Below are 15,134 nucleotides of genomic sequence, written 5' to 3'. Positions count from 1 at the left end.
ATTATCACAACCGTATCACCATCATCATATCCAATCACTATCATTATCACCACCGTATTACCATCGTCGCCACAGTATATCGTCCTTCTCCTTTTGGGTTACCTGTGGAGGCTTGGTTCCTCACTTGGTCTCGTGACGAGCCATGTTTTTGTTTCCGCGCTAACTTTACGCGGTTCTCTAGTTGTTTCTTGTTTTTACCAAGATCATAGAATTTTGTTGATTCTGCTTCGTCTTCAATGAGCACAATGGCTCCCAGCCGAGGCTCCAGGTAAAATGCTTCTAGTGAATGCCAAAATTATATTTTCCTTCCTTTTGTGTTCATCGTTACCAGGATAGATCCATAACTTATTTGTCGAACGATTCACTCGGGGCAGGAAGTGAGAATCCGATCCAGCAAATCTGTACCTACAATTTAGCATTTCTGTTTGATTATTTTCATTATGTATTGTATATCGTAGAGCTGCCCTTTTTTACCTCGTGAACGTATAGACACGCCCAATCTATTCTTTTAAAAAGAGATTTCACAAAAGAATCAGTTGTCTGGAAACTTTGTGTCATACTTATGTTTACAACACTGTAAGTTTTCGGTAACTAGCATTATTTGACAGATTAACTTGTATTAAAGCAATGGTCCAGACGATATGTGCTTGATTGGAGGTTTGCATAGCTGTCTACCTCGCTTGAGAAAAAATCATGAGGAAATACAGTGAATGCATCAAAAGTACCAAGATAGCTAATGCGGGAGAATACAGTAAATGTATGGATATTTTCAAGAAAATTAGGCTTGAGAAAAGGTTCAAAATCTTGAGACTTCCGCCTAATGCGTGAGAGTTGACAGCTATGGGTTTGCTGAAATTATGGAAGAATTCGTGGCAGGCTGACTTGGGCAGGGGGAAGTTGGGACTGTATAATATATGTATGTACTTCCTTACTGTAGATAGCACAGCCAATATTATAGCAGATTCTCTCAGCTGAACACTGCATACGATCGAGGATAGAGTCAGTATTTCCTGATTTTAATTAGTGACTGTTTTGCTTAGTTTTGAGGGACGCATGTTCTTTGTCTATGACTGTGAGGCTTGCAAGAAAGAAGAGGACCCCCCTGAGAGTGCGATCATATATTTCTACCCTCATGGGGTAGGTACTTATGCTAGTCTGACTAAACAAAGGTCCTGTCTGTCACCTTAAGGACTGGATAGAAGACTTATGCTGCAGGATCACTGTAGCCTCAAGCTAAATAGCTTTCTGTCCCCTCTGCTTACCTATTTTCTCAGTGTAGGGTATATATTGTAATTGTCTTTTAACAGAATTCTCCCTAGATTATTCTTTTATATTTTTGGAAGTCCGAGCTAGTTTTGGAACCTGCTAGAAGTCTTGAAGTTATGAAATTACGTGAAAGTGACAGAGCCCCTTCATAGAGTGTGAATAGCAAACTAATACACCATGCATTGATGTTTCTAGGCGACAATTGAAGATCAAGTATCAATTTGTGGTCAGATTGTTGGCATGTCAAAATTCCTGACTGATTTTCACCATGCATCACCAGTCCTATTCAAATTGAAGACAGAAAAGATTGTTATCTCTATTATTGGTGATTACATCTTGGTATGTATGTTTCCAAACTCAACGAAAAGTACAAACCATAGTTATGAGACATTCTATATTTGAAACATAATTTACATTTTTGCTTGGCGGCATAGGCTTTTGATCTTAATGTATAGTGCAGGTACTGTAAACAAGTCATATTAATTTTTTTAGGGTGGTTTTCAAAAACCCGTTAAAAACTTTTTAGCGGAGCCAGCGCGGCCTTAGGCTGGGCGCAGAGCCCCATAGGTTTAGAGAAATGGTCTATAACTAGGCGGCTGAGTTTTTGTGGTCAATGACGTCATTGTCACAAGCTGCTAGCCAGCCAGCCGCCATTCTGCCCCGGCCCAGGTCTCTAGGGCGCGCAAAACAATATATACAAAAACTGGCTGCAAACAAGCCAAGAACTATCGAAAAAGAAGTGCTTGAAAAAAAATCAGTTCATATTCGTAACCACGAATATGAACTTGGCTAATTATGTGTAAAAGACTGTGTAAAAGTGTGGTTGAAAGTTTTGAAGAGTCGAGTCAGCTGAAATGTCAGAGGAAGCCACAAGATAAAGAAAGAAAAAAACAAGCTAATTTTATGGACACCTTCTCCGACAAGTGCTCGTACGTTTTTGTTCTTGCACTGGCAGACGTAGGTAAGTTGGCGTATTGTATTAAAGTACTTAGCGAAACGATCTTTCAGAGTTGTTTTGTTTTCAAACTTTGTACACGTTTTTCATTGTTTCAAATTTATATATTAAGTACTTACCTCAGGAACGAAAACTTAAATTCTAGGCTGTATTTATCAAGTTCGATCTCTAAAATCTGTTATTCACCATCTATCATAGGAAAATAATAACTATTCATGAATAAATTGAATATACCGGAGCTGTCAACTCTGTCACAAGATTGTGGACCTCATCACAAGCCTTATTTTTTTTAGAATGTTCATACATTCTCTGTATTCACTTGCATTGGCTCTCTTGTTTTGTTTGTTTTTTTTCTTCACATATTTACTCTTTTTTACCCGATTTTACCCGACGTCTGTCCAAGTTGGGTTGACAGTTATGAAATACTAGAAATAAAACCAAAAGTGGTTTTTAATTCATTTCAATGAATGATTGGTCAAATTCTCACAAAGATGAACAATGCTAAAATAAATTGAGAGCTCTTCTCCTAAAACCCTGTGTATTAATAATTTGTAAAAAAACAACATATATTTGAAAAACACTTGAAATTTAAATCGACTATTCTGGAATTCTGGTTTGATTCTAAAAAAGCTACACATGCAGTTACTAGGACCTTATTACCTAAAAATATGCCTTATGTTTTTATACCACCTGACAATATTTTGAATAACCCTGGGTACCTCAATGTTTCTTACAAAACCTAAAAACTTTTTGTTTTCTTATATGTCACATATCTCTATATATAATTGTACCCCAAAGTGGTCAAATTTAGGATTCATAGGAAGCCTCTCCTATAAAAGCTCTTTTAACCTCATATATTCATTTTCTGTTATTGGTATTATTTTAGAAAATTTTAGTTGAGACTATTGAGACAGTTTTAGATTTTACAAATTAGGTTTTTGTAGCATAATATTTGAATCGTTTGAAAGGAAATTTTCAGTTTTCTCATGCTTTTATCCAAACTTTTTCAGGTGAATCTAAGCCAGAGGTTCTGAAAACAAGCTGCTGGCTAATAGGCATGACCCAGGGCAGGATGTACATATTAGGCATTGGTATTTATTGGTCACCAAAAATAAGCACATTTAAAGTACTAAAAAGTAAGATAATTTTTTAGAAATAGAAAAATTGTTCTAAATAATGAATCAGAGTTAAAAAGTAAAACCTAGTTTTTTTCCCAAGTTAGTCTGACAGGTTCTTGTATAATGTGCATTTAATGACATTTAGGCTATTTAGGTTCATAAATAGTCTCTTGCCTTTTTTATGAAAGATATGATGACAATGACTTATGGTCAAGCAATTGATGTAGATAAGTTAATCGTAAAAAACAGGTCTCCTATATGATTCCTTAAGATCATGTTTTGAAACTATTTAGAAATCAATTTTCATATGTTAAGCCAGTAATTTCATATGTTAAGCCAGTAAATTCATATTTTATAAAGCAAATTAATACAATTAACAATTGTAGGCTAAATAGATGCTTATAAAAAGGGATTCTAATTTGATAATTATAGGCTAACAGGATCATTCTAGGTTCTTATATGTGGTTCTTAACTTTAGAATAAAATAAAGTTCCGGAATTGTTTTGATATAAGAGTGGTTTTCATCCACCCTTAGCAAAGTTACATTCTAAAGCATGAATAAGAAGGTTAATAAAGATATTTTTTCAATATTTGCCTTTTTTAAACCTTACACAAGAAAAAGAAAATTATAAAGCCTATCCTGGAAAATTTAGTAAGGTATTTAAAAAAAATAAAAGGAATTGGGACAGTTCAGGCAGGCACTGAGTACTTTTATGTCAAACCCACTATGGTACCGTGATTTGCTGATATACTTATTAATGTATAGGAATGTGATAAGTATTTGTTTATTGTTTTTAATATTGAAGATAACAAAATAGCACCCATTTTTCTAGGAGGAATTTTAATTGATCCTCATTTTTATAATAAATATTACCTACTTACCTGATAATCAAAGTATCATTTTATTTTGACAATTTTGCTGTATCAGTTGTCTATCAAGTATTATTATACTAAGAGCTCAACCCCTTCGGCTTTCCTCTATACTTAATGATATCCTTTGTAATGTCAATAAAACCTTAACTAACATTTTTGTTCTAGGTATTGCCTAGGAGGATTGGGAGGTCACCACTTTAAATAATAATTGCAGTATTTGTAGAACATGCAATCTTTATATGTTTCACATAGGTTGCGTTTTTGTGGGTATTGGAACATGATGCGTAATGAAAGTGGAGGGGAGGGGGTTCTACTTAATTGTATCCTGAAAAAAATTATGCTGGCTCCACTTTTAGGCAGTGCCTAAATCTATAGATTAGTTTATTTAGTACTAGTACACTGTAATGTCTTTTTTCTCTTTTGTTCTGGCTTGACTATTACACTTCAAAAATTACCTTTTATTGCACAGGATTTTGAAAACCACTCTATCATCCTTAACTCGTGAAGCCATATATGTAGCAAGCCCTGAAATCTAATTTAAGTCCATCCTCCCATTTCAAGAAAAGTGAACACACATTTTTCTTCCTAAACTTATGCACAAAATTTTATTTAATAAATAATTGGGGTGATCTTGTGAACAAGCCTAAAATGTTGTTAAACCTGGCTTTTATGGTTGAGTTGATTGCTATGCATTATTCAATAATTGCATAATTCACCTTGTCTATATATTAGGCCCTCGGCGGTGATCTAGGTGAACCAGACTCCCTATTGATCAGACAACTGGAGACTCTTTACCAGCTGTTTGCTTTTTACCATGGCAGCATTGATATTGTACGAAAGGTATGTTTTTTGCATGCATTTGATTGTACTGACTATTTTTCAATGTATCTAGCCACACTTCTGAGCTTAGGGCTGCTAAGGTTCCTCATGGATAATTGAACATGAAGAGTGAACTAATTTGTCCACAATCAAATTTACCCATTTATTATTTTAGCAAACATAAAAGCTCATATAATCTTCTTTTGGTCATTGAAAGTTTTATGGACTTTGAATGAAATAATCTTTTTGTGTGTAATTTTGTCATAGATGTGCAGAAGCCAGGCTTCATTTCTGACTCAGCTGTGTATAATATGGGATTGCTATTTGCCATTTGTGCGGCATTATGGAGATACTCTGCCTGCTGTTTTTGATCCTTTACAATTCCTTGAGACTCCTAAGGTATTATTAAAATTTAGGTCAATTTTATTCGGGATCACATTGAATTATTATAGCCTGTGTAGCAAGGGTTTCTTGACATAGGGCAAGATGTCGCTTGCTTAGATTGAGCAATAGAATTTGATTTATATTACGGGAATACCTATGTTGTTTGTTCTTTAAGGGGGAGAGGAGCAGGGGAGGGAAGGGGCGTTTGTTAGAGAGGGGTGTCCAATGCAAACTTGAAAGCTTACTGGGGGGGGGGGGGGGGCTTTGAATGGAGACGTTCTTTAAATGTGGGTGTTTATTAGATCATTTACGGTATTTATTGGCTTTCAAAAGAAAACAGCAATAATTGATATTATTGTGTATTGACAACTGGTGGATCCAGGAATGTTCCTAAACAGGAGGTGGGGATGGAGAGGGGGGGGGGATGGTACCAGTATATTACATATAAATGAGACAGGAGGATCTTTGCCTCCCCTCTCCCAGTATCTGCAACTGCTATATGACCATTTGTGATTATTTTACTTGCAGAACTCTTCTGGTTGTTTTCTGAAAGCATCCCACATCTTACAGGCCTTCCAGAGACGCCCACACATCCTTGGTGGATGTATTCTCTACAGCAATAGGTACTAGGTTATAAAAGGCTTTGGAAATAAATGATAAAATGTTTGTTTGAATATCACTCATGTTCAATTCCCTTATTGCGATGAAACCTCAGTATCTTATATACTTAGTATATGAACAAGTACGTTATAAAGAACTTTGGAAGTAAATGATAATATGTTTTTTGAATATTACTTGTGTTCCCCCTATTGCAATGAAACCTCAGTATCATAATACTCAGTATATGAACAATAATCACTTTTTACCATAGACATTAAAATGCAAAGACCAAAAAACAAAGAAGTATAATTGAAAAGTATCTTCCATTAACAGACTCGCTTTATGGATACCAAAAACAGTCCCTAAACAGTGTAATCAAGCCGATAGCCAGGGGGGAGCTTGCAAGAACCCCCCTCCCCCCACTTGAATGGAAGGTCCACTCTAATTAAGGAAAATTAAGTAACAGTGCGAGCTAGGATGAGCTACCTAAGAGAAAATGGTCCGCTAAATGGGTAAAAAACCCCCCCTCCCCTCGTCAAAATCCTGTCTATAGGCTTGTTATGGTTAGAGTTTACTGTATGGAGAGTCCTATCTTATATTTTATTTATTTTTGTATTTAAGTGTACTTTGTACCCATTTGGACCCCTCTGTGACCAGGCGCCTGCTTCTGTTGAAGCCAAACCAGAGTCATGTAAGTGGAAAGTGCAGTGGCCTCATATTGTATATTTAAATTATGGAAGCTTTATAATCTTTATAATCTTGTTTTAAAGGAGAGAAAGTCCCAATTACTTTTATACATTTTCTGTAAATATCAGCCTGAAGTTTTGAGGGACTATTACGTTCTTTCCAAGAACTATGCTGGCCATAGTGGTATGTATTATTAGCTACTCTCATATTTTTCTCCTCTTTTTTTCAGCATCCGGCCAAGCCAGTAACAACAGGTATGTAGAATATTGCACTGGATCACACATGGTAGCATAACTGTCAACTCTCCCGCATTAGGCGGGAGTCTCAAGATTTTGGACCGCATTTCCTGCTCCCTGCGTTGAGCACCAAATCTCACACTTCTATAGAAAATCATCATTTTGCCTATTTTCTATTAAGATGTTTGAAAGGATGTTTCCCTTGCATATCGCAATTTATACCCTCGCGAGATCTTTAAGTGGATTTGTTCATGAGAGCTTTCTAGGGCAAACGCCTGCAAGGTTAAACCCACCTCTCCCCCCAAAAATGAATATACCCCACCCCTCCCCCCAAAAAATTCTCAAGCCTTGAGATTTTCGGAGGTTTCCAGGTATGTTGCAGAAATAGTTTAGATTGCAGAGATGCAAGAAATAGTATTTTGGAGCTTAAATTCGATTTAATGGTCAACATTTCCGAGAATGTAAGGTGTGACGACCTTGGCACCTTCTGCAGGGGCGTAGCCAGGGGGGTGGCCTAGGGGGCCCGGGCCCCCCTTTTAACAGCCAAAAATACAGTAAATATATGAGACATTATCTAAAATACAGGAGAAAATGCCTTGATAGTGCCTTTTGGGTCCCCCCTGTTAAAAATCCTGGCCACGTCGCTGTTCTGAACCCGTCTGGTATCACTGCAGCTTTTGCTACAGCGATTTTAAAATAACATTATGGTTGCTCTCAATCTTTAAATCGCTCAATCTTTATATCTTCCTTCCAGATATCAAGCTTCCATTTGGAGTGCGTATCCTCAACTCTTACGTCACACTCTTAGAGTTCCAGGGCCTACTTGAATCCATGTCCCAGTCTCCTTACCGCCAGCAAACAGCACAGGTAGCCAAGAAGTTCAGTAACGTCAGTACCTGTTTGACTCCTGTGTCCAGTACCTCCGAGCGGACCTCGGAATCTCCTTCATCCATGGACGGTCTTCTTAATGAAAGAGCCCTTGAGACTGAGAGCTCACAAGCCGTAGCTGAGCCCATAAATGAATTGGAAGGCAAGAAACCTGACAATTTAAGACCGGAGTGCGGGGAGAGTTCACCTGGATATAGACGCAGAGCTGAGAGTAGTGGAGGAAAAGTTAGGACTCAAAGAGGGAGGGCACGTCGGACGCAGTCCTTGCCAACCGATGGCAAGAGAGAGAAGAGGGAGGATCAGAGGAGAGGTTTACGGGCCCAGAAAACACTTGATTCTACGGTTATAGAAACAGGGAGTGGGAAGCAACCTGATGGTATAGAGATTGAACTGCATAAAGAAATGTGCTCTTCTTCTTCTCCTCTGCATCAGGATACGTCAGAAGAAAGTGAAATAGAGCATGCGGAAATTCCTTTGACGAATTCTTCTAAGCATGAAAAACCTGTTGAAAATGCTTACATTCCTGACTTGGATGCGATTAGAAGTGGAAGCAATTCTGAAAAATTTGCTAGTATTGGTGCTGTAACATCGATCACAAATTCTCGTTGGTCTTTGGGAAATTGCGAATCAAATGAAATTGATGGAACTAACGGAAAATACTTACAGAGAAACTCCTATTGTAGGGGAAATGTAATTAGTTTATCTTCTGGGTCTCATGTTAAAGATGGTTTAAGTAGAGAGTTTTTTAATTGTGAGGATAACGGGGAAGAGAGTAACCATCAGTCGTCTGGTCAAGACGTTGAGGATCTCCAGTGTACCGAACCAGGTGTTTCAGGTGATGGGATTGGTACGATATGTACGTGCTCCGATAATGGACCTGTCAATAAAGAAACTGCATGCTCTCTGGACGTCAGCGACGATAATCAATCTGTAGATGAGGCCATGCTTGTCATGGATGGCATCGATACTAATGGTCTGTTAGTCACGCAGCATGAGAGAAGCTTCCCAGTAGAAAACATGCAGCTTTTTACGACAGAAAATAACGCGGGAATAATGGAAGAGGGTGTGAACAACTCGATAGGAAGTGAGGGGATGATCCTGAGTTCAGAAGAAATGTTGAAAGACGGTAGAGATTTACAAAATCCTTCAGCCTCTTGTTTATCACCTGATGTTGGGCGCCAGGAAGACCTGCCTGAGGATAAGTCTAGTGATTTGGACCCGTGCGCTGGAGATGATGAGGGTAATTATTTACTGGGGCTAGACGTATTTACAAACACTGTCCAGGAAAGTAAGGTTTCTGAAGGCCTTACTTACAAGGAGGGATGTGACACTGTGGAAAGGGAGAATCTACTGACGGCCGCGGATGAAAGTGGCCCTGAATTTACAGAGAGAAATCGGACTAAAGAACCTTTAGTAACAATATTAGACAAGGATGGATGTGACATGGATGATGAGAGTCTCCAACCAGCCACAGGAGCAGATAGAAATTCTGATAAGGTAGACTCCATGCTACCTGATTATGATATGACACACTCGAGTACTGTACTCATTTCTGAGAAATCAGAGACTTCTGAGAATCTTGAATGCATTGGGCAAAAGACATCAGAGAATTTTGAGCAAGGGGCTGCTGAAAAGTCTCACTGCTCGGAACAAGAAACGTTTGAGTATTCTGAACTTGTGACTTCTGACAAATCTGAACGATCTAAGCAAGAGCAAGATAGCAAGTGCTATCAACATGAAGGTTATGAGAGACCTAACTGCTATGAACATAAATTTTCTAACAATTCTGAATGCTCCACGGCAGACGCTTCAAGGCACCATGGACAGAATACAGAGAGAAAATACCATTCTACTGAGGAGACTTGCGACAGCTGCACTGTCGATGATATGGGGTCTCCTGGAAAATCTCCTTCAGGCACATGCATTACTGGATCCAAGATTCAAGCATCTGCGTTTGGTACAGATGAAGCAGAGAAATCACAAACACACATGATGACCCGCGAAGAGTCCGTTTACGAAGACTGTCCTGGGGAATTCGAAGACGAAAGACCTCAATTAGGAGCATCTAAGATCAGTGTACCCTTTGAGGACCTACGAGTCTCCACAGGGAGCCCAAGCGTGTACCATGACACGGTAGAAGACATGGTCCCGGATGTAGGGCATCGAGATTACCTCCATGAGATCACCACGGAAATTTATAAAGATTTCTCGTGCTTTGATGAGGCTGATAACTTAAGGTATGCAACCAAGTATTCTGAAAAGAACCTGAATGTGTACCAGGAGAAAAGCGTCGACAAGTGTCTCTTTAAAGACATAACCCATAAGGATAGTAATCTTGGCCGCGTTGTAGCATTACTGGATGACCAGGGGGGTGCTTCTCATGGTACTGAGGAGGGGAGGCTGGGTGTGCCAAGCTCTAGCAGTGCCGAGTCCTCAGTTGCAAGTACCAACCGCGCAGAAAAAGGGGAGTTTGTCGATGCCCAATCAGAGCATTCCAATCAAGATTTCTCTGGCGTAAATGAAGGTGACTGTTCCCTGGGAGGGAAAGGGGAAGGGGCGTTGGCCGCAGCAGAGGGACAGAGCTCCAAGAATGTCACTGATGCTGGGAAGTCTCACAAACCGCATGATGACATTGGTAATGATTATGATGATGATCAATTCGGTGAAGAAGATCCTGGCGAAGAATACTCAAATCATAGGGTATGATCACATTAATGTATTTCACTTTGTTATTTTTAAAGTAGAGCTCATTTATAGTTACCACCCAGAAAAAAAAGGAGGCTAACGGTCTGCGCTAAACATCACCCTTTGTGCTTTCCAGATAAATCACGCCCACTTATCATTTTAATTGCTTCTAAGCAAAGCAAAAAGAAAGGGTACATGAGAGGACCGCTTGTTCCGCTTGCACACATCATAACAAAAACAGTATATTCGAGAAAAAAATCAGTGAAATAGTAGGTTGTTAAAAATATCACGCATTCGTCTGTACTCGCTTTAGGAATGTCGATCAACATCGGTTTATTTGCAACCACCCATGATTGAAGTTTAATACCTTACTAACGATGTTTTATTGAGAGCATCTCATTCACTTGCTTGAATTATCCGATGGAAATGGGTTCTTTTAGTTAGTCGAAATTGTGCGGAAGCATAAAATGGCGGCGCGATTGGCCTTTCTTAACTCTCACTCACCATTTTTCGTGTGAACTCTGAAGGTTGACGGAATGGTCCATATCAACCTGTATGTTCAAGCCCACTCGGAAATAGTGCTGATACTACTCGCCGAGCCCGCTCTGCATAAGGACCCTGACACCATCAAGGCCCTGGTAGGGACACATTCCTGAACCAGTACTTAGCGTGTGGCTATAACCCTATCGCATACCTAGACCATTTAAGGGAGCCTGGGCGCTGTAACATCCTATATCGCACTCCCTGGGTTCCGGGTTCGATTCCCCATACCAAAGGTTATTGGTTCTTTCTCAGAAGGTCTCTCCCCGTATTCAAAACTTATAATTTCGTTCCTGTAAGCTTTGAAGCTATGCTTCGTAGTCAGGCACAAGTCGTATGGTGGCTTCTTCAGATGCTTGTATAGGTAACCTTGCCTCAAACCCCCTTTATTCCGAGTCCTCCAGTTTACGCACATAAGGCATTTTCACTGTTGGCAAACCGATTTATGATAAAAGGGAGATTTACCTTATTCCACCCTTGACTGCGTCCCTTCGTTAATTGTTTTTTTTTTTGTTAGTGGAAGGCAACGGTGAACGAGCTGGGAGACTTGGAGTTTCGAATACAACAAGCAATGACAAGCTCATCTAAAAAGGTGATTATTTATCTAAAAACTGCTTTATTATTACAATCTTGGTGACTAAAACACCAAAAACACTTCCTCTGACAATGATTGGTCCACCATAATATAGTCTATATTTCAGCGCTTTGCTGAAAATGACAATGATGAAACGAGATGTGTCAAACGTTTTGGGTAACCATCATACGACTTTGGCGTTATCAGTTCTTACATTGAAATGCTAGTTGTCAAGACAACATTAAAAGCTATTAGACTTGACTTGTCATCATTTAGAGATGCTGATTGGTGCAACTTGAATGCTTTGCGAGTTGATTTGTCAAGTGCATTTTACATGTTAATTGGTCAAGGGAAACTCAAAACTTTGATCAAGTAGTGTTTCCGATAGTGTGTGAACTTTCCCAGACAAATCATAGAAAGAAGAAGTGTAACATGATGCCATTTGGTCTTTTGTAGCCTATAGCGGAGGAGTATAGCTTCCTGGTTTATGATGGCTTCAGCAAAACAATGAAAGGTGAGCTTGCACGGTTTACATATTTATTGAAAGGGGGAGGGGGGGGGGGGGTGGGCAAAACCCGAAAAAGTTGACCTTTTTTTTACGTGAGGCATTTATGCCATGACCTAGGTAACATCAATAAAAATTGAAAGAGGCACGTCACTCAACAGCCTTGCCAGCGCCCTCTAATGTTTTCTTGTTTGTCAGGGAATCAACGCGAACCGGTGTCTGTGATTGATCACATGTTCTGCGACACAGCCAAGACCGTCCATGAGCATTTTAATAACAGTCCGTCTCTCAGGAGTATTACTCTCAGGTAAATTTGGGTCACTGTATAAGGGGAAATCTAACAATCAGTCACTGTCACAGTGGCGGGGATCTACCAGAATGATAGCAACAGTCACTCCCTCAGAATTTATTACTCTTAGGTAAACTGGAGTCACTGGCAGGGAATCTAACAGTCACTTGTGACTGTGGCATAGGGTGTACCGAGAATGGATCACTTGTCATTGTGGCATGGGATGTGTCGAGAATGGAACACTTTTCATTGTGGCATGGGATGTACCGGGAATGGATCACTTGTCATTGTGGCATGGGATGTACCGGGAATGGATCACTTGTCATTGTGGCATGTGATGTACCGGGAATGGATCACTTGTCATTGTGGCTTGGGATGTACCGGGAATGGATCACTTGTCACTATGGCATGGGATGTACCGGGGATGGATCACTTGTCACTGTGGCATGGGATGTATCGAGAATGGATCCCTTGTCATTGTGGCATGGGATGTACCGGGAATGGATCACTTGTCATTGTGGCATGGGATGTACCGGGAATGGATCACTTGTCAATGTGGCATTGGATGTACCGGGAATGGATCCCTTGTCATTGTGGCATTGGATGTACCGGGGATGAAGCATTTGTCACTGTGGCATGGGATATACGGGGAATGGATCTCTTGTAAATGTAGCATGGGATGTACCGATAATGGATCACTTTTCACTGTGGCATGGGATATTCGGGGAAGGGATCTCCTGTAACTGTAGCAGGGAATTAACCGGGAAGCACACCACCACATCATTTCCCTCAGATATTTTAATGTGAATGATATGCTATCATTCTAGGGGACAGACTTCTGCAGTACACGGCCAGCGGAGTCTCGACCAAGAAGTTTTCTACCAAAAGAAGGGCTCTCTCCGTGCTGCTCAAGGCGTGCCAAACATACGGGATCCTGTCTACAGCCTCGAAAGTCGTGCTGGGAAGGTCCTACACAGGGAACACGGAGTCAACGTATTTTGAAAAGTGGACTGGACCGCACAACATACCACGTGACTCTTTCTACAGGCTCGACAGGCGAACTGGAAGGGGACTACACAAGGAACACAGAGTGTTTTGAGAGGTGGACTGGACCGCACAACATACCACGTGACTCGAAAGGCGTGCTGGGAAGGTACAGTACTACACAAGGAACACGGAGTGTTTTGAGAGGTGGACTTGACCGCACAACACACCACGTAAATCTGACTACAGGCTCGAAAGGCGTGCTGGGAAGGTACTACACAAGGAACACGGAGTGTTTTGAGAGGTGGACTGGACCGCACAACACACCACGTAAATCTGACTACAGGCTCGAAAGGCGTGCTGGGAAGGCCCTACACAAGGAACACGGAGTCAACGTATTTTGACTCCGTGGACTGGACCGCACAACATACCACGTGACTCTTTCTACAGGCTCGAAAGGCGTGCGGGGAGGGACTACACTAGAAACACGGAGTGTTTTGAGAGGTGGACTGGACCGCACAACAAGTGCATCATCTCGTGACGCTGCACACAACCCTGAGAGGTGCCTTGTGGGGCTGTGTGCAAAGATTATGGAGTTTATGTTGTATATGAACCAGCAAGCGAATCAACTGAACATCAGTATTTAGGAAATTTTAGTAAAACGCACTTTTTTAGGAAAAGATCATTTTAGGAATGAATATATTTCAGAAATGGAATAAAAAAACCCTTCTTCCTGTGATATGGGTTTAACGTAGCAACTATTAGAGTTACAAAAAGCTGTCTTGCGGCGATAAATCTTTGTCGGCCTGAGTTCCGAGGATGATATAATAGCTAGCAAAAGCAAAAGGCTGCCGCTGCCTCAGGCTAGGGTTTTGCAATGCCGGTACCGTCGCAATACAATCGCGGGAGTGACGGAAGTTTGTGTCACGCGCGCGTTAAACAGGTTCAAACCTCCCCCCGTGCATGCGTGTGGTCGTGTGTGAGGCCTCGCTTGATTCTGTCGCAAGTTTAACAAAGACCTTGACCGAGAGAAGTGAATTGTTTTCCCCGAAAGCCTTTCGTATCAAATGTTCCAGCACTGTGATCGAAGATAAAGCTATTCAATAGGGACTGCCTTCATTGTGTGCAGTTTTGTAGATTGTGTTAGGATATAGACCGCAAAATTGCGATATTCTTATTAATTAAGTTATACACAATAAAATATGTTTTAGAATTTAATATAAAGCGAATATTTGTAAAAACAAAAATATATTTTTTGATTATTAAAAATTGTCGAAACTGTAGAATGCGTAGTTATTTATAGCTTCTATTTTCTGCTCTCTTAAAACTTCCTTCATAAATACCCCAAATGAGCCAAATGAGTCAAATGAGTTCATACTTTCCATTCCCGAGGTACTTGGAATACATATTGAGGTACTTGGGTTATTCCAGTAGATGTAGTCGCCGTGAACTAAGATAGTGCTTGCAATAGTACTTTACGTTGTTTTGGTGTAGTTGTCCTGTGTCACGTGATATGAAATCACGTTTCTGCGTGAAGGGCTTCGCGTAGCACGTGATGTAATGTCTCTCGTTCCATAACCAATAGAGGGCAGTAGTATCTTCCAGTAAATGCGACATTGTATGCCTCGCTCTATGTTTTCGCTTATCAAGTGGTAAGCTTATGTGCTCCGTAACATGTAAACACACACACCACATCACCCTGTCTAGATTCTCGTTCCGTCTAGTTAACAC

At 40.3% G+C, this 15,134-nt stretch overlaps 1 protein-coding gene across 2 annotated transcripts; it reads left to right on the top strand.

Annotated features, from left to right (window-relative positions):
* Positions 1-110: 110 nt before the first annotated feature.
* LOC5516524 lies at positions 111-14,686 on the top strand. 2 transcript variants are annotated; one of them, XR_004297173.2, is made up of 15 exons: positions 111-268; positions 1,041-1,137; positions 1,462-1,605; positions 4,945-5,052; positions 5,299-5,430; positions 5,944-6,038; positions 6,637-6,706; positions 6,932-6,956; positions 7,693-10,526; positions 11,039-11,149; positions 11,569-11,643; positions 12,082-12,139; positions 12,329-12,437; positions 13,247-13,674; positions 13,772-14,686. XR_004297173.2 is itself a non-coding variant. In XM_032386377.2 (14 exons), exons 1-14 carry the CDS (start codon positions 237-239, stop codon positions 13,419-13,421), a joined length of 4,065 nt encoding a protein of 1,354 aa, XP_032242268.2. In that variant the 5' UTR covers positions 111-236; the 3' UTR covers positions 13,422-14,686. The 2 variants fall into 2 exon arrangements, 1 of the variants encoding a protein (XP_032242268.2); XM_032386377.2 differs by having other exon boundaries at positions 13,247-14,686.
* Positions 14,687-15,134: the final 448 nt, after the last annotated feature.

This window comes from Nematostella vectensis, chromosome 4, assembly GCF_932526225.1.
Source record: "Nematostella vectensis chromosome 4, jaNemVect1.1, whole genome shotgun sequence".
NCBI lineage: Eukaryota > Metazoa > Cnidaria > Anthozoa > Actiniaria > Edwardsiidae > Nematostella > Nematostella vectensis.
The sequence above is the reverse complement of the archived record's forward strand: the minus strand, read 5'-3'. Positions and strand labels throughout refer to the sequence as shown.

What these genes read in the sequence shown, in the direction of transcription:
- LOC5516524 (XM_032386377.2), top strand. Translation starts at nt 237, where the DNA reads ATGAGCACAATGGCTCCCAGCCGAGGCTCCAG. An exon ending in TTATTGGTGATTACATCTTG is followed by an intron (nt 1,606 to 4,944) that starts GTATGTATGTTT and finishes TCTATATATTAG; the next exon opens with GCCCTCGGCGGTGATCTAGG. An exon ending in GGCCAAGCCAGTAACAACAG is followed by an intron (nt 6,957 to 7,692) that starts GTATGTAGAATA and finishes TCTTCCTTCCAG; the next exon opens with ATATCAAGCTTCCATTTGGA.